The 19,568-nt window shown below is 40.5% G+C and overlaps 3 protein-coding genes and 1 long non-coding RNA gene across 11 annotated transcripts in view; 3 read left to right on the top strand and 1 right to left on the bottom strand.

The window, feature by feature from the left end:
* Positions 1-1,093: 1,093 nt before the first annotated feature.
* pink1 (PTEN induced kinase 1) lies at positions 1,094-4,643 on the top strand. The gene is made up of 8 exons (XM_008319115.3): positions 1,094-1,576; positions 2,018-2,293; positions 2,448-2,551; positions 2,636-2,818; positions 3,076-3,239; positions 3,322-3,449; positions 3,542-3,763; positions 4,345-4,643. Exons 1-8 carry the CDS (start codon positions 1,220-1,222, stop codon positions 4,627-4,629), a joined length of 1,719 nt encoding a protein of 572 aa, XP_008317337.1. The 5' UTR covers positions 1,094-1,219; the 3' UTR covers positions 4,630-4,643.
* LOC112487643 (uncharacterized) lies at positions 3,958-4,363 on the bottom strand. The gene is made up of 2 exons (XR_003050938.1): positions 4,243-4,363; positions 3,958-4,199 (listed from the first exon to the last, which is right to left on the bottom strand). It is a non-coding gene; the product is annotated as an uncharacterized LOC112487643 (long non-coding RNA).
* Positions 4,644-5,734: 1,091 nt separating the features above from the next.
* On the top strand, positions 5,735-8,196 carry agmat (agmatinase (putative)). Its single transcript, XM_017036268.2, has 7 exons — positions 5,735-6,074; positions 6,774-6,976; positions 7,059-7,107; positions 7,203-7,398; positions 7,505-7,684; positions 7,951-8,035; positions 8,117-8,196. The coding sequence occupies exons 1-7, from the start codon at positions 5,761-5,763 to the stop codon at positions 8,188-8,190; spliced, it is 1,101 nt and encodes a 366-aa protein (XP_016891757.1). The 5' UTR covers positions 5,735-5,760; the 3' UTR covers positions 8,191-8,196.
* Positions 8,197-11,366: 3,170 nt separating this feature from the next.
* Positions 11,367-19,568, top strand: part of hspg2 (heparan sulfate proteoglycan 2) — a 91,278-nt gene continuing 83,076 nt past the window's right edge. For 5 of the 8 annotated variants that reach the window (XM_025059608.1, XM_025059609.1, XM_025059605.1 and 2 more), the window contains exon 1: positions 11,367-12,107. In XM_025059608.1, the coding sequence (XP_024915376.1) occupies positions 12,039-12,107 (69 nt within the window). In that variant the 5' untranslated portion in view covers positions 11,367-12,038. The remainder of the gene's footprint in view (positions 12,108-19,568) is intronic. The other 3 variants (XM_025059610.1, XM_025059606.1, XM_025059611.1) reach the window with 2 other exon arrangements.

Below are 19,568 nucleotides of genomic sequence, written 5' to 3'. Positions count from 1 at the left end.
ATGTTATACAATTGCACATACATGTGTGCGAAAGCAGCTATATATTACGCTAGCTGACTAGCTCTGAGCTTGTGCCAAAAAATAAATAAATAAATAAATAGAAACTAAACGCCACTTTTTTATATTTGGATTGTGTTTTTTAGGGTGAGTCAAAAGTTTAGCCTTGTGTTGAACTTAACAGAGAGAAATACAGGAGTACAATGGTTGAATGATTTGTCAGATAAGCTGCCCTTTCAAAAATAACTTTCTTAACTGATCGTACGTGAAACTAAAAAAGAGGCTGTGTTTCTCAGGCGACCATAATAACATACACCTTGGCTCAGTTGAAACCTGGCCTGAACCACCTGTATTGTTTTGCAAAACAACTGTTATCATGTTCTCAGCCCACACTATGAAATACCTGGATTTTTCTTTTAAATACCTGTGTGATCTCTTCTGTGAAAGCTGAACCATTTTAAGGAAACACAGTGAAGTCAAGGTAGCTACGCCCAAGTTTCCCAGTATGGTTCAGTAGTGTAGCAGTTAGCACACCTCCTTTGAAAGTAGAGGTCAGAGAGTCCTGGGTTCAATTCCCAGAGGAACCAAAAATTCCCACTGGTGTCTCCTGTGGCAGCTGTGTTTGTTGCAAGAACTTACAGTGTAAAACTCCCCACTGTGGGACAAATAATGGATTTAAATATTATTGTAATTAATGTAAAGTACCCACTCCTTGGTAGACACAGGGACTGGGGATTATCATATTTTGTTGTTCTTGTTGTTTTTCACCATAATGATATTTCTTGATATTATTTACTGTGCATACTTTTTTTGTGAGTAATTTCTTTCATACGTTCATCTTCTCCCACTTTACTATTGTCATAGAAATGTTGATAGGAAAGAAAAATCCTTTTAGTTGAAATTTCTGAATGATATTTATCTTCTTCAATACTTGTTTTCTTCTTGTGATCAGTCAAGCATACAAAGATTAAAGGAATTAAGATCAAACGTTTTTCAAAACCATGCACATTCTCACCAAATACTACCTGTCGTAGCAGATTCATACCAGCGGGGGCGCAAAGTTCCTATCATACCATATATAAACCAGAAAAGAAGCCTGGCCTTCTGACTTCTCTGCGCATGTCCAAACAGCAGTTGTTGTGTTTACGTCATTGCGCGACGAGTGACAGTTGAAGCGCTGCTGGCTCAAAAAACACGATAAATTTACCTCTACGGGTAAATAATGTCGGTGAGACACGCCATCGGCCGGGGGCTGGAGTATGGCCGCTCGTTCTTGCAGATGGGTCTCCTTAAGATCGGTGGCCGGGTCGCAGCAAAGCTCCGAGCTGACCGTTTACGCGTAGGCCATTCGGTCCGTACTGCTCAACCTCAGGCTTTTTTGCCGTCCCGGTACCGCTACTACCGTACCTCTCTGCGAGGCCTGGCAGCCCAGCTCCAGTCCGCCTCCTTCAGGAGGAGGCTGACTGGTGGATCCCCGCGGAACAGAGTGCTGTGCCTGGCTTTCGGGCTTGGTGTAGGGTTTATCGAAGAACAGCTGGAGGATGACAGAAAGAGTGCTGCGACATGTCAGGAAATCCAGGTATAGGCTTTTGGATCCTTTATAATGCCATAAGTATCACAATAACTATAAAACTAAAATCTGTGACGCAGACGTCAATAAATCCCAGGAAGTAGACCGGAAGTTGTGCTCTTGTTTTGAAAGAGTTGCCATATTTGTTTTGGGTAAAACAAGTTTTCTAATATTGCTTTTAGGTCATACTGTCATTTTTATATTACACATCTCCTTCAAATGAATTACAAAGTTATAAAACTGTTTTCTTGTGAATTTTGTCTTGTAAAAAAAGGTTCGGATGTTTATTAGTTATTGCTTTCGTTAATATAGCTTTTTTTATTATTAATTCAATGTAGATTAGCTTTTAGTTAAATTTCCCAAACCAAGTTTCCAAACATAAGATCTTTAAATCTAAGTCTTGTAATGTTTTATTTGCATATTAAAAACGCATTGTATTGTCATTCTCAGGCTGTGTTTAGAAGGAAAAGATTCCAAAGCACAATGAAACCATTTCCCTCTGGATATAAACTGGAAGATTACATTATTGGAAACCAGATTGGGAAAGGCTCCAATGCTGTAGTGTACGAGGCTGCACCTCAGTGTTCCACTCTGAAGGACAAAGACAGTAATTGCTCCCTGGTGCAGCTGAGAGAGGATGAAGGGGAAGGAGAGAGAACTCGGTCTGTGATGTGTTGCTCACTGAGAAACTTTCCTCTGGCTATCAAGATGCTGTGGAACTTTGGGGTAGGTTTCATTTTGTATTTTTTTTTTTTTTTTTGTAATAACTTTTCCCTGTGGAACTTTGGGGTAGGTTTCATTTGTTTTTGTTTTTTTGTAACAACTTTTCAGTTGAAAAAAGTTGGTTAAACTTTGTTTATTTGTTTTTTTCGTGTAACAGGCAGGCTCGTCAAGCGAGGAAATATTAAAATCCATGTCACATGAACTTGTGCCAGCAGGCCCTCTGGCTGTGGAGCTAGAAAAAGAACACATTGTCCATGATGGGTGAGTATATATTTCACTCACTGTTTTAAAAGCTTCACTATAATGAATAGATGTTCACCACTGTCTGTTGTGTTTTAAATCCAGTCAATTTGGAGTCCTGCCCAAGAGAGTGTCAGCTCATCCCAATGTGATCAGAGTTTACCGTGCGTTCACCGCAGATGTTCCTCTGCTGCCGGGTGCCCAGGATGAGTATCCAGACGTGCTGCCGGCCAGGCTTAACCCTGCTGGTCTGGGCAACAACCGCACGCTTTTCCTGGTCATGAAGAAGTAAGATCATGCATTAATCAGTCCAATAAAGTTCATTATATATATATTTGTTCTTAAACAAGTTAATTTGAGGGCTTACAGGTGAAAGAAAAAAAACTCAGAAAATGTGTTGGTCCCCAGAGCAGGGTTTTGGAACCCCTGCTCTGAGCAGCTGTGGACACTTGAAACCAGGCCATAGATAACTCACTTACTGATTAACTTGTAAATTTTAAATAATAGATTGATAATATAAAACATTTTGACTGTTCTTCTCGTAGTTATCCTTGCACACTGCGGCAGTACCTGGAAGCGTCCACACCGGGGCGTAGGCAAGGATCTCTGATGTTGCTGCAGCTGCTGGAGGGAGTTGACCATCTGTGCAAACAAGGTGTCGCCCACAGAGATCTCAAATCAGACAACGTGCTGATGGAGTTTGACTCGGGTAAATTAAAGATCAGAGACAACAGACAACACCAGATCAGTTATTTCTGTCCAAAATCCCAGCCAGATTTGTCTTTGTGTAGATGGTTGTCCTCGTTTGGTGATCACCGACTTTGGTTGCTGCCTGGCTCAGCGCAACGCCAGTCTAGAGCTTCCATTTAACAGTGCGTGGGTCAGCAAAGGTGGCAATGCTTCACTTATGGCCCCAGAGGTAGATCCACGTACTGCACCTCTCAGTTATTCACCTTAGGGTTTGCCTAATGAAAGTGTTGTAACGGAGCTCTTGTTTGTTTTGACCCACAGGTTGCCACGGCAGTTCCAGGGTGTGGCGCGGTCATTGACTACAGCAAAGCCGACGCCTGGGCAGTGGGTGCCATCTCCTATGAGATTTTCGGGAAGCTGAACCCATTTTACAGAGGAGTGGGCCTGGAGAGCAGGAAGTACGAAGAGAGGCACCTTCCTACCCTGCCGCCCGCGGACGTGCAGCTGGTGATCAGATTACTGCTCAGGAGGAACCCTAGCAAGGTAGGTGGTTAGTATCAGTGGTCCAATAGGTTCATTTAAGTTGAGTTTGTCAGTGAAAACACCAGAAGTCACCTTGTCAGATGAATAAATGTATAAAAGTACCAAATTGCAGATTCTGGTTTTTATTGCATTTTAGGTGTGTACAAATTTTTACTGGAAATAAGTGATCTGCTAGTATTTATTTTTTTCAAACATTGCTACTGTTCTGGGTCATTAAGAAATATCACCAGTCATTGAAGAACAGTTTTAACTGTAATACAAACATTACATTTCCTACAGAGTGTAATCTAAGATGTAATGATGGATTAGTTTACACTAACAGCATCATGATGTAGTCACCGTGTACGCAGCACTGTCGTATTTAGGGACACCAAACCATAAGACACCTCGCTCTAGGTTTTGACAAACAAGGTCACCAAAACCAGCTGCATGTAACCTGAGTGAGCCGAGTGCATCCACCAAAACCAGCTGCATGTAACCTGAGCGAGCCGAGTGCATCTCTGTGATATTGTGGGAGAGTTGTCTGGACAACCAAAAGTTTCTGACACCACAGCACTCACTAAAGTTTTCCTGCCCCGCAGCGACCCAGTGCCCGCGTCGCCGCCGATATGCTACATCTCAGCATCTGGGGCGGGAAGGCGCTGGCCAATCGTGACAGCACGGGCATGAAGAAGCTGGCTGATTGGCTGCTCTGTCAGTCCGCTGGTGTGCTCCTGAAGGGCTGCAGGGGCCCCAGCGGCAACAGCGTGGAGGTGGAGCTCCAGAGGAGCTTCCTGTCTAACCTGGATCTGGAGGACCTGCGCTCTGCCATGGGCTTCCTGCTGTATGGGTGGGGGCAGCGTCCTGCCCACGTTCTGTCTGTATAGATCAGAGCGAAAGGTCAGAGAGTTGACAGAAGCTTCGATGCACTTTTTCAGGGAAGGCAGTGAATGTGAATGCAGATGTTTTAAATTAAAATGATAGTAATGCTGCACATGTTGAGACTTTACTGCGATGGAGGTGGTGGTAAGGGGGCGCTGCACATGTTGAGACTTTACTGCGATAGAGGGGGTGGGGGGTACGTTTTCAAATATTTACAAAAACACTTTTAGTTTATAAAGTAAACCTACATGTACATTTAGCTGTATTGAGGTTCTATCTTTTCTGTGCAGCGTTGAGTCTAGCCAATCATTTTTGTCCCTCTGTTGCTAATTGTAATGACAATTACAATGCCTAATATAAACACATGTATCAGCACAGATGTGGTGACACAGCCTAGTTTTATGCACTTTACGTTCATGTTAGCTCCCGCTCAGCTCGGTCGAGTGTGCCGGTGTTTGTTGTTCTTTGTTGCTGCATCATATTTTAAATACGAAATCGTAATCAGGTTGACTTTATTTGGACAGAAGAAACAACAGTTTGATCTGAATGTCTCATGACCTTTTGTGTTGAAGAGTAGAATGGTATTTGTGTAAAAGTATTTGCTCCTTCATTTGATGCTGAAACTAAACCCAGATGAAAAAATAAATAAAGACACTCGATTTATTTTCACCACAGCGGCAGCCATATTCTGAGTTTGTCTCCTACTTTATCACTGCGATAGACTTCTGAGTTTGTCTCCTACTTTATCACTGTGATAGACTAATATACTGTGTGAATTTTTTCAGCCAAAGCCATACTGTTAAAATAAATAAATAAACATACACAGATAAGTGAGGCACTACTTCGTCTGTGTAACACTAGAGGGCATACGACTACCGCCAATTGCATGTGTACAGTAGTTTGAGAAACTGTTCTGGACTAATGACAATTACAACGGTGTGAGTTATAACATGTTCTAAATTGAACCACTTCGAAGTTCATTCACGCTACTGTTAATAAACTCATTAATTTTTTCTTATAATTTTATACAGTATGTCACGCTAACGGTGTGAATAGGCTGATATATTTTTTAGGGGAGGGACGAATATGGCGTATATAAAACCCTCTCTCCTGCTGGGAGATACAATTACGCAACCATGAGTTCACTGTGGAGAAATCTGACCAGGTCAACGGCTGCTTTTTCTCCTTTTTGCGCAGGAGCGAAATTGTCTTCCCTGCAGCTACGACAGGCTTTGGTTCACGACAGAGAGACTTCGGTTTTCTCTGTCAATTTCAGCAGAAAGTATTCGGAGAAACGCTTCAATGTGCCGCCCAGCGCAGAGTTCGTTGCCCGCGTGTCGGGGATCCCCACCATGGCCAAGCTCCCGTTCCAGGAGAGCACGGACGGTCTGGACGCGGCGTTTGTCGGTGTGCCCATCGATACCGGGACTTCCAACCGACCCGGTGCCAGGTGTTTTGTAACAGAGATATTATGGCACTATTTACTTGAAATTCAAAATGTTACCCTTCAAGACAGCATTTGAATGCTATTTTTATTCAGCCTAATCCTAGTGGCTGACTATCGCCCTAGGCCTTTGACAAACATTAGGTAATAAAAATGACAATATATTGTTTTTATTATACACTAATTATAATAATAACGGTAGCAGTTATAATACCTTAATATAATACAATATTCATCGTAATATCAGCCATTAATTAAATAATTACAGTATGTGACCAACTATGGAATAAACTGATATTTTATGGTAATTTACAGAAAAGTGTAGTAACTTCTAACAATGCCAAAAAAAAAAAAAATGCAATTCTACTAGTTAAGAGTTTTAAAAGTTATTTGAGGCATGGCATGCCTTCTTTGGGATTTTGCAACGTTTACTATTGAATGCAAATCACAATTTCTTTGGGGAAAAAAAAACACATGTTCACTTTCTGCTAAGTTGTAAAGGAAACTTTTCTAACTAAATTTTCATTAAAACAAATAATTAAAAATAATATTAGACATGTTTCTATTGCACGCTTTCTTTATCACATAAATAGAATTTGAACTCATATAAGAGCATTGTTTTCCTTTCACTGCTGTTCCAATTTCAAAACATACTTCAAATAAGGCTACACTGAAATAAAGTATAAAACCATGTCTTCACCACAGGTTCGGTCCACGTCAGATGAGAGTGGAGTCCGCCATGTTGAGAGCTTACAACAGTGGCACCAGGGCAGCACCTTATGAGTCCCTTATGGTCGCTGACATCGGGGACGTCAATGTAAATCTGTACGACCTGAAGGACACCTGCAAACGGATCACAGAGGCCTACAGGAAGATCGTGGCTACAGGCTGCATTCCTCTGACCATGGGGGGGGGTAATCATCTCAACTGTCATAAAGTATGAAAGTGGTATCAAAGGTTGGATGGTACATTACCTGTTGATGTCTGCAGGTGGCGATCACACAATTTCATATCCAATCCTGCAAGCTGTGGCTGAGAAGTAAGTGTTTTAGCTGAAGTACTGTTTTGTCAAATGAGTTACTGATTGACTGATGGAATGGTTCACCTCACACAGTAATCGTGATCATTTACCAGGTATGGACCAGTGGGTTTGGTCCATGTGGATGCTCATGCTGACACCAGTGATGTCGTCTTGGGTGAGAAGATTGGACATGGGACTCCATTCAGACGTTGTGTGGAGGACGGTCTTCTGGACTGTAAGAGAGTGGTCCAGATCGGCCTGCGGGGCTCGGGTTACTCTGCAGATGCATATGAATGGAACCGGGCCCAGGTACTCTGCTGAGATACTTAACTGCATGAACTGATGTGTTTATTTTTGTCTGCCTGCACATTTAGTTCTACAGTGTTAATAAACAGCAGAAAAAAATATTGTACAGGGTTTCCGTGTGGTCCAAGCAGAAGACTGTTGGTTCAAATCCCTGGCGCCCCTGATGGCTGAGGTCAGAACTCAATTGGGCAACGGGCCAGTGTACCTCAGTTTTGACATCGATGCTCTGGACCCAGGCTTTGCCCCGGGGACTGGCACACCAGAGATAGCAGGCCTTACCCCCATTCAGGTAATGTGTGATATATGTATGTATACTATATACGCATTATACATATATATGTACACATACAGATATAAATATATACTGTACATGTTTATATATGTATTTATATGTATATATACTGTAGAAACATGCATATATATGTACATATATAAAATATATATTTATATTATATATCTATACCTATATATACTGTATACACACATATATATTGTTTAACTTAGAAGTATTTATTGACAGTACAGTCGACATACTTGTATTTGCCCCTGATTCAGGGATTAGAGATTATCCGAGGCTGTCATGGTCTGAACCTGGTCGGATGTGATGTGGTGGAAGTGTCTCCACCCTATGATACCACAGGTAAACTTTGACTTTTTAATGTATAATTGCTGTATAAAAGGTACAGTAGTCACACTCAGTGACTTGTACTTTCTTCGACAGGGAACACTGCACTGACTGGTGCCAACCTCCTGTTTGAAATGTTATGCGTCCTCCCAAAAGTCAAACATTACTGAAGAAATCATCTTTACAGTTAGCACAGTTAACAGCGAGTTAAGGGCTGGACTTGGTAAACACGGCACATGCAGTTGCGTACGCTAAACAGCAGGTGGTGCTACAAAGGTTTGAAAGAACTGAAACGTTTCTTGCAGCACACGCTAAACAGCAGGTGGTGCTACAAAGTAGGTTTTGTAGAGTACAAAAAAAAAAGAGTTTAAAAAGTGTATTTACTACAAATTTACAATTTTATGTATGGAGACCCTGCATATAATTTTAATATACTTTCTTGATACATTTTCTCACACATATTTAATTTTTCAGGAAAAATATAAAGAAAATAAATCTAACGTTGGAGCCACAAATGAAATATTTTCATCATTTAAAATAAACTTTAACACTTCTGGTGTAAAGCAATTATTATGTTTATTACAAATTTACATAAATATATTTATATATAATATCTATATTATATATAATTTTATATACTGTAGTCACAATCAGCAAGCTACTGCAGTTCAGTAATTGTGCCTATAGGGGTCACTGGTGTGTTTTTTTCATATTTTTCTAATATATTATCTCTATCTAATTTATCTAATATATATATTTATATTAATATTAGAATAGGGAGCTGTCACGAACTAACTTATTAAATCTTAGATTCAGACCTCAGCAGAGTTTTGCTATGAATGAACAAATAAGGAAATAAATTCCCATTGTGTTCTTATCTGTTCATTCCTAACGTCCCCATTGCAAATTTAAGAATGTCTTCATCCCCCCTCATTTGCAGCTGTTTTGCACAGCTGCAAAGTGCAGCTCTATTTGACAACATGCAGCAAACGGAGCAGATACACTGATGTAACTCACAAAGCTTGCCTTAGTGAGTCACTCGACTTTCCAGTCACCATAGAAGCTCAGAAATAAATGTTAGCCTCAGTGAAAATTGGCTGGACTTGTGTATTAATCCTTAACTGTAGCCTTTTAAGGTCAGAGTCTCCAAATAGAAAAAAAGGCTCAGCTACCACAAATATTAATATTTTTATTCATAAGCCATCAAAGGTATGCTTAAGCAATCTGCAGTACTATTGTATGTGTAATTATTTGAGTTTTTGATTTGCAAGAATCAACCAAAAATGTGTTACATCAATTGTATGAAAACAAAACAGACAAAAATGTATGTTCAACAACAGTCAATAAAATTCCTTTTCTCACAGCAGTAGAGTCATTCACTTGTGTTATAGTATTTGCAGCATCCATTTATATGGTCCATTCATAAAAACATGACTAGAAATCTCACGGGGCTATGGAGCCTCATGTGGCCCATGAGCCACAGGTTGTGACCCCCTATAAATGATAGTTTTTCAGGATGATTTTCTTAACTCAAAATACACATAAGTATACGATGTTTGTGAATAATGTCCCTGCAAAATTTGTTGTTTACTTTTGACAGTGATATTTACGCTCAGTTTAACACAAGGAAGCTGTTTCCTCACTCTTCTACCCCACCAAGAATTCCAGCTCCACCCAGTCAATACATTCTGGTCCCGGTCCAACCGAGTCCACAAAGACTTTGGACAATGTCCGTTATATTATCCAGAAAAAATGCAGTCTATGGTGCAATAAAAATAGTAAATGTGTGTTGTTGTTAGCGTAGCTTTTGTAGTTAACTGTAAGAGACTGCAGGCATTCCAACTGTTGCACTGAGAGCATACCAACCAGCTGATGAGTCTCTTCAACTCTGTTCATCTCCCTTTTAGCCTATTTTGGTGAGCAAATAAGAGCTGCTCCTTTCCATTTCTATTCAGGGTTTGGCTTTTAATTGGCAACAGCTGTGATTGCTCTTTACACACACACACACACAGAGAGAGAGAGAGAGAGGAGTCTGGACAGTTATTCTTGTCTGGTTTCAGCACACTGACTTCTGTTGATTGTACAGTCTAAGCAGACACAATCTTTGCTGTTAATTGTGACCTGTCAAAAATGACCTCCGAATCTTGACCTCCTAGATTTTCCAGTCAAAGTCCTAAGTCAAATTGATAAAAAAATATAAAAATATATCTTTGTTTATAAAGATAACAAAGCCATATCTCTCTCTATCATCCACTGAAGGCCCATCTGAGAAATCCTGCTCCAACACCAGGTTACAACACCTGGACAGAAATCAGACAGTCTAAGTTAGTAGTCAGGTTTCCCAAAACAATTCTTAGGTTTTATATTAGTTGTCTTAGCTTTTGATTTGAAAATCAGATCAGTTTGAACGTAAAATAGCTATTAAGTATGTTTTTGTGATAGAAATCACGTCGTCTGATGTCATAGCATCTGTCTTGAAAGTATTTGACTTAGTTGTTGTTGCCTCATTTAGACTGGGCTAAAAAACTGGGCCTGAAATGGCATGTCATTCTTTTGTGTAATGCCTCCACTTTTACCAATAGAGGGCAGTGAATGTTCATGGATATGTTGTAATACCTCTTTTACAACACGACGTCCACGACAATACAACAGTTTAAATTTCAACCTATATATTTATATTTAATCTTGTAGCGAATAAGACGTATGAACATATAGTATAATCGTATGTTTCTTTACGCTAAGCTGCTCAGTCAAGTAATTAAAGTGACAGGTTCAAGTTTCAGGGAGTCTTTAAAAAGTGTGCCCTGAGGGCAAGAGGAGTTCATGACTACAGACAGAGGTAGAGTTGGTTTCTTACCCGGCCAATGACAAAACATATAAATGAACATTTTAAACATTTCGTTTTGTAACCGTAAAGTATTTTACATTGTGTTAATATAACTTCAGCTGTCTCCTATTTAGTACAACTGTAGCTGAGTTTATGGCTCCGTACGTGTGCTTTACACGTATTATCGCTGGTTTTCTTATCTAATTAGCTTGTGCTAATTTTGGTGGCCGTTTTGGCAACTCTAGCTGTTACAATTATGTGTTTAACAGTTTAACAGACGTTTTTATCCAATTAATCCAATTTGTTTTAATAACGTAAGATATTTTTTTACTTTTTGACTAAATCTGAACTCTCTTCTCTTTTTCTGTTTTGTCTTATTGTAGCTGAAGCTAGCATATCCCCTGGCTAATTTTATATTTCCGTTTTAGGCTAATGCTAATGAAAGCATCTCGTACGTAAGTAGTCAGTAACCTCGCAATTGTAAAATGTGTGCTACAAACATTTATGCTCATAATAATTGTGTGTGTGAATGTATATATATATGTGCATATGCATGTATGAATGTATGTTTGTATGTATGGATGTAAAGTGGCATTAAAAGTCTCTGTTGTTGGAATATAACTGTAAATGCTATGAAGGTAATTGCCTTCGGACTCGGCTCGATACTGTTCCTAGTGGACACGTGTAAGCAGAGTGGTCATGAAGACAGGGTCTACTTTAGGTGGTGTCTACCCACACTGGGATTAACTGTCTTGGCTTTCAGCACTCCCTGAATTCCACTCCGCCTTTCCCTTTTTTCCTCGCAGCTCTCTCTCTCTCTCTCTCTCTCTCCCTCCCTCCCTCTCTCCCACTCGCTCTCTCTCTTTCAGGACTTCCCAGTGACTTTGCAAGGCTGCATTCAGTCCACAACCAAGTCTCAATAAGTTTCGGAGCGCACGGTTGGAACAGAAAAGAGTGCATAGTCTCCACAAACAATAGTGAAACCGTGCAAAGGGATCGTTTACTACACCTGTTGATGAAGTCCCGACGGCTGCAGGACGCAAAGGAGCAGTCGGTTCACTTCACCGGGAAGAAAAGCCTGTAAAAGGTGCAGACAACACACCGCTCCAGTGGGCAGGAGGAGTGAAGGGACCTCGCTTTTTTTCTCCCTTTTTACCCAGCATTTGCAGCCTGTGCTGGGTCGGTGGAAAAATGGGCACCTCGACCGCTGCGACCTGTGGACTTATCCTGACTTTGTTACTCACATGCCAGCTGCTGACTGTAAGTAACCTCCGAACTTTGACTTTAAACTTTTTTTAATTTAACTCACCAGTCTTCTGTCCGTGTCCCCTGGGGCAGCGCTTCTCATCCCTTTTCAGTGATTTACCCCCCCCTGCAGACATCTCATTTTGCCCATACAAATATAAAATAAAATCAATAAATAAGAGATTTTTCTTGCCTGTTGTGAAAAGTAAGCACCACGTTTAGGTGTGATTAATATATGTGCGGCAAATGACACCGGTTAAACTGCTTTTTACAATCTATTACCCCGCCTGTGAGGAAGATAAAATCACTGTTACACTGAGCAAGACTGTCGTGATATATTATCTGTATTAGACAAGACTTTGTAATTTTTCATAAAGGTGTGTGTTTTGGGCAGCACCACTCTTGCCATGACGCTTCTAGGCTATAAAGTATTAAGTTTGGGGAGAAAACAGATAATCCCCTGCCTACTAATAAAACTGACTGGTATACTAATCAAAACCAGGATGCTGTTCATATGGTCAGATGCACACTCTCTCAGCTTCATACACAGTGAGTTGACAGACTTTACATCCTCTGTACAGTGGATCATTTGTATTTGGCAGAGTTTTTACACTGCATTTCTGACTCAAACCAAACTAGGATTTGGGGTCTAGGTGGTATCAAACCCGTAGCCTTCCTGTAGGGGTCCTACCACTGCACCACTTTAGCTGCTTTAAAATGAAATATTGCCTACCCACTGGAGTGCCTTTTAAGTACCCCTGGGAGGACATGTACCTCCATTTGAGAATCACTGCGCATAGTTAAAGGCACATATATGATGATAGTGTCTGCTGATGTTGCTGTTCATGGTGGGAAAACAGTGCTGTCTGCTGGAGCAGGGCTCCTGAATACTTGCAGGTGGGCAGTGTAACAGATTCCAGTAACCACAGTCATATATCAGCAACAAGGGCTGTAAAGGATGCTTTTAAAAGTTATATGACGAACTAGCAGCTCCTGATGAGGGAAGTCGGGCTAAGTTTATCCACAGAAACAAGCTATTCATAGTCTGCCAGGAGTCCTCATCTCTCACAAAGCTAACCAAGGCTTCACGTCGACTCACACTGTCAGTGTTTGGTAACCTCTTTGTTGAAAACTTCACCTTATCTAATGAACTCAGTGTTTCTTGGTGTCACACATGGAGGACATTCCGGGAGACTTCTTTACTCTCATTTATTTTGTCCCAGAAAACCAGGAACTCTTCAGAGTTACAGTCAATGGTTACAACATTAAGTTCACATGGAATTTCAAGGAAGTCACATCATCACGTTTTATTAAGTCATCTTTCCGCCCATTACCAATAAAACGGAACAAATTGATCTTTTTAACATAAAGAATTTGGTGTATAAACATAAAAATGTTTTTGTCTTTTAAATTGCAGCCTGTTATCCCATCCATATGTAACGTGTATTATCTAAAATCCAAGAGGCTACAACTATCATTGTAAATAACATGCTATAATGATGAGGTTGAACTGACGTTCATGTCACCAGCCAATGCACCACTGGGTATTTAAACATATTAAATGATGTAAGAGTCTCAGACAAGTTGTCGTTATGTTGCTGTACATGTGCAATGAATTGCACTTGATGCTGATGACCATGACGCCACTGCTGGGAATAGAGCCCTCTACAGCTTCTCCCTCTCTGTAGTCGTCCTGTCTGCTCTGACTCCTTTATGTCCGCCATTAAACAGACATGTCAGGCTTGAGACGGTCTATTTGTGACTGCTGTGCGTTGATTTGATCTGAAGCCGTTTCATGCTGAATGATGGGACAAACCGGAGGAGGTGGTCGCTTTACGTAAATCTTTCACCAGCCAGAAAGAGGATACAGAGGGTGAGCGTGATGTTGCAGTTAAACTCTAATGTTCTTTTAACCTTAAGGTTTATTTAAATCATTTCATTAATGCAAACTGAGGACTTCCTCTGTGTTATAAGAGGCCTATTGTCAATTGTTGTGTACTGACAGTGGAAGGAAGTGGGTGATGACTTCGACACTTTGACCACTGCACTGCTTGACTGCAAGACAAACACCACCAACCTGCAGTAATTGAATTATGTGTGGAACCACAAGCATCTGTTTCTCTCATTATGGCTTTGAACCACAGCAGGAGCACTGTCTCCTGATTCAATTGAACACATGTAGCAGTGTAACTACCAGCTCTGCTGTTATCCCCACTGGAATGCCAGGGTCATGTGTATCAACCCTGACAATGGAAATCAATAGACATTCCTTTATAATTTTGCTTCCTTTTCACAAGTCCAGACCCTGCTGTCGTCCATCAGAGGTTCAAGTTTAAGACCATTTTATATATATTCAAATCAAAATACTTTATGTATAAACTGAAACTGTATCTCTTTTTTAATTTGGGGAAAAGAAAACATCAGTTGAAGCGAAGTCAAAACCTGTTGAAAAGTCGTAATAATTTTGAAAGGTTAATATTTTAGTTTGGTTAAACATCTGATAGTTGCTCTGGATTAAAAACTGTTTTTTTTTCCTATGGTTAAGAAAACTGAACAAATAAATGTAACACAAGGCGTCAAAGTTGGAGACACCTGACAGACGTTTCTTCACATGCATTGGTTATTAACATCAGACACCTTTTAGAATCATAACATCTGTCTCAGAGGTTTTTAGCTGTGCCCTCCAGCCACTTTGTTTTTGAAGTGTATGACATCAGATCCACCATTAGATAGTACTGCAGATACTTTTGGAACAGAGATCCCTCTCAGTATAGTCCCTTCACTTCGTTGGGGGTTGAACAGGAGTTGGGGGAAGGGCTGCCCTGGATTCCTATAACCATGTAGTCTACAGAGCATATGTCCTTCGTGTACACTGTTCTCACTCTTCCCTGTGTGTATTGCATTTATTTAATTCTCAGTTGCTAGCCATTGACAAACTGCTGAGCTCTGGGCTGACCTTCCAAATGCCAACTGTAAATTTCTCCACTGTGTTTCTGTTAATTTTCCCATTGTGGGGTCAATAAGCGATCTAATTAATTATGATTATTAACCTCCATTCAAAGTCAATGGAGACTGAATGGAAGTGTAAGGCTTAGCAGTGCAAACATCAGCTTCACTCCTCAGTTTGAACTGTGGGGAAAGTCTGCCTCCCTTCATACTCACTCACTTAACTGCTCCAAGACTGGGTTCAGTAAACATTGCATTGTTGAAATATAGCCCCAGGGAAGGGGCCATACTGGCTTAGGGGACAATGTGCCTCCTCCTCAGGCACATTGGTGCATGTGGAGCTCAGGCTGACAGGCTGGCATTTGTTGATTCTGCAGTGAGGTGTGACCTGGGCTGGCGTAGAGCTCAGACTGCTTCTCTCATGCAGTGAGGTGTGACCTGGGCTGGCGTTGAGCTCAGACTGCTTCTCTCATCAAAGTTCTTCAGGATTGAATCAAAGACTATGTGAGCCCTCCTATTGGTTGAAGAACAAAGAGAGACTGCTTTAAGATCCGTTTGTAGCTTGGAAAAAGGCTTAATGTGTTGTGGATGTTGTGGAGCCCTGTGTGTGTTTTTACTGATGTGATATTTGTCTTAGTCGACACTGATCTGTGATCAACAATGTTAACGAATGATTCATTAGTCAATTTTTGATTTAAACAATATTTTAAACAATAGACATTTTTAAGTTATTCTATTTAATACTGATACCACATATGATACATGCTGATATCAAAAGCCTGACAAGTTTACAAATAAAACAGCATGCTCTGCTTACAATAAATCACTTGCTGTTATTTACATACATACAATATGGTACAATAAGTCTATTATTAAGTACACATTAAACATAACAATAGAAAATGTGCTGTAGTTCATCCAACCCTAATCAGGAGACAAAGAGGAGTATTCCCAAGGAACCCATTGGTATGTGGCCCTACAGTAGCCAGGAATAAATCCTGGACTTTCTTGTTGAAAGATGATCCACCGTACATACAGACTAATAATTGTCTCGCCATGCAAATCAGAGGACTGAAGAAATCACCTTTGTTTTCTGTGAAAAAAAAGGTTAGTTGCAAAGGTTGAACAAATTTGAACAGCTCTATAAGACATAAAAGAGAAATCTTTCCACAGCCTTTATCTGAGACACAGACAAACACAGTGTGCACTGACTTGGAAGGAGTTGCTCTTTCATGTCCAACACCAAATCCGCGTCAGACAGAACAGCCAACTCCAAACACAGCTGCACCTCAGATGGTACAAAGCAGTGACTCTGTACATGCACTGACATGATCATACATTCTCTCGCAGTACCTCCTGTTGTAACCACAGTCCCAATCTCACCACTTCTTCACACATTTGGCCTCTCTGCAGGGCTCAACAGAGCATGTTCTTGGTTTGGCTAGACTTCAGCCACTTAGGTGAATGTAGTCCAGAGTTGTCTTAAAGTTCTGAAATAGCATAATTGGGGCCTAGCTGTTAAGAGCTTTGTGTGGAAGAACTTTACATTTTGTACCTTAATCTTATTTTTAATGACACAATGCAGTAAACAGACATTAAAAACAAAATGTTTTTTGCCCAATACGGAGCTACGTCCCCCACTTTAGGAACCACTGTGCAAAACAGACCATTACCCAAACCCTACTAATTTACCACTTAACAACTTTAACAAATGAAACTCTCACAGTTCAAGCTCATTGCTGTGTAAGAGAACACAATTCAAATACCTTGAGAAAAGGTAAACAGTGGAATAAATGCCCCCTTGTCTGAATGTATTTTACTGCTTCAGGCATATCTCTCTGCACCTCTTTATTATGGTACTACAGGTGTAATAAAATCCACCAGAGTTCATGTGAAGGTCACACAGGGTCCACCCCCTCCCCCCATAAACACTTGCACAAACAGCGTGCAATCAGTGGCTTTTCGACTGTTTCAAACCACACATTTTTCTGCAGAAAAAAAAGTTTTTTGCTCCCTGTAGCTGCTCATATCATTTTTATTCCATGTAACCAGCCAATTTGAGATGGCTTTAAATGGTTAATCTACTCCCCTGGAAGTCATTTGCCTTAAATCACAAAGAAGTTGCTCATCTTGATAAGATGAACAAATGTCTGTAATGGACTGGCACCGTTTCTGAATCACTGTCCTATCTTAAGCTGTCTTTTCAATCTTTTCACATTGTATTTCTGAGCCTTTTTCCCAGGCTGTGCCAAGGCTTATTAAAGATTCATTGAAATGCTAAGTTAACTGTATTGGACTTTCCTTTTGAAGGTGCTCTATAGTTTCTGCCCTGTTGACTCTGCCTTTGTCTTTGCCCGCAGCACTGACGTAAAGTCACACAGGGATTCTACCTTTTGCTTAAAAGAGCTGCTGCATTGTCTTGTGTAGTTCCTCCCAACGTATACGACAACTTTAATGGGGGTTACTGCCCTTTTCACACAAGGCGTTTCTTTGAATTGTGAAAGGAATAGATTTTTTTGTCTGGGGTACTTCAGCTTGTGGAAATGAATGTGATCTGTCTTTTTCCTCCATTGTCTTTCCAAGTCAGGCTTGACCCCGACATCCCATGAAGTGTTTACAGAAAAGTCCCACCCTGGTGTTTTATCAGACCTGATGGTTTCCCAGTCCCTGAACACACATCAGCAGTGGGCTGCCTGTATTCCCTAATAAAGCAAAATAAAGTCTGTCCGCAAAACACAAGCCCTTCCATCAGTGCACAAATGTAATTGTGCTAACCTCAACACAGAGCAATAAAAATAATAATTTATAAAAGTAGAAATGGTTGGTGTTTGTCAAGAGGAACTTTCTAGACTTTAGGCAAACCCAGAGAAAATTGAAGTAGTTCAGTAGAAGTCAACGGGACTGTCAGGTGAAATACCAAATAAAATTACCTGGATTACTGGGACATGTTGGTATTTATGAGGGAACACTGGTTTGTGCTTTTATACAATTTAGGAGGCTGGTTCCAGATATCAAAACAATTTTGCCGGTCTTTAGGCGTCTTTTGTCTGGGAGATTGTAGACTACTGTCCATATCCTAGCAATCAAGAACCTGTCTTTTGCTAAAGTCTATGCCACAGCCAAACCAAAAGAAGTCCTCAAGGTCACCCCTTACATCAGAATCAAGAGGCCTTTTGTTGTCGTCTGTCAAAGTCTTCCACAATTGTTTCTACACGTACTGTTGCAAAGCCCACAAGGTTTCGGATTTGCTTCTATCTGTTGTTGTGGCTTTTGTTTGTTTTTATTTTTATTTTTTGCTATTTTTTAAAAATAGTTACCTAACATTTAGTTTCAGTGGTGAATCGCTGTTTTGCAGGTTTGACCCTGAGTATAAACATTTGTTTGTCTCTATACATGGCCATGCGATGGACTGGTGGACTGTCTAGGATCTGGACTACAGGTGAACTAAAGGCAGTGTGGAAATGTCTCTCACACTCTTGGTTTGTGGGGGAGTTCACTGGTCTTGTATAGAGGCAGTCGAGGCCTCAGGAGAGACAGGAGGGGAGCTGCACTGTCTGGTTTGTGTTATCACGTCAGCTGACGAACCCCCAAGACATAACAAGTCTTTGTTCCGTTATACACATATCTCCATAATCTCACGCACAAAATAGCACCACATGCACGATCGGTTCTCTGTGAAATTTTCTCAGTGCCATTTTTGGCCACTGTTCTGTTTCTGGTCACACCTAAACCTCTCACATCCGGAGTGTTAATTACGTTTTCCTTCAGAAAAAAAGTGATGACACATCTCTGCGGAAAACAAATTCATTTTTTATAATTTTCTTTGCCAGCAATCCATTGTTTTACAGAGTTGGCTTGTGATTGTCCCCCGCTGAGTGGTCATCCTGTAAAGGAAATGAAAACTGAGGATATTTGCAGGAGGGGCAGACAGTACTGGCTGTAAAGCAAAGTTTATTCAGGGGTTTTCATCCTCAGCTGGAGTGCCGTGCCCTGTTACCTCAACCCCATGTCATGTATAACAAAGTGGGGTTGTGGTTTTTGTAAACCACATTCTCATTTTCAAAAATCTCGGTTCTCTAACATATCCTTTGGTGCATGTTTGAAATCCCCAAACAGTGATTTTTCTTAAACTTGTAACAAGCGTCAGTTGTTTAAACATCTCCTCTCCATTAGTCCTTTTTTTCACACTAAATACATCCAAGTATCAAACACAGAGCTGTCCTTTGAGAAGTAGTGTAGTAACATGTTTTTACAACTTGGCAACGGACTCTGCATCTGAAAGATTAATGAATTCCCATGGACTTTTTTAATGCCTTGTTTTATGTTGTTTTGGGTTTTTTTTTTTTTTTTTGTTGAACTGCTTATAGCAATTTTTTCCATCCAGGTTTTTGTGCTTTAGAAGAGACATGACATCGCCGTGAGCTTATTAATGGAAAAACGCTCTGAGGTTAATTCTCTACCACACTTGGATTTAGACCTGCTTGATTTATGAGTTGAATTAGAAGAGGCACATTAAAACAAGTTAATAAG

Source organism: Cynoglossus semilaevis, chromosome 10 (assembly GCF_000523025.1).
Source record: "Cynoglossus semilaevis isolate Cse_v1.0 chromosome 10, Cse_v1.0, whole genome shotgun sequence".
Classification (NCBI taxonomy): domain Eukaryota; kingdom Metazoa; phylum Chordata; class Actinopteri; order Pleuronectiformes; family Cynoglossidae; genus Cynoglossus; species Cynoglossus semilaevis.
The sequence above is the reverse complement of the archived record's forward strand: the minus strand, read 5'-3'. Positions and strand labels throughout refer to the sequence as shown.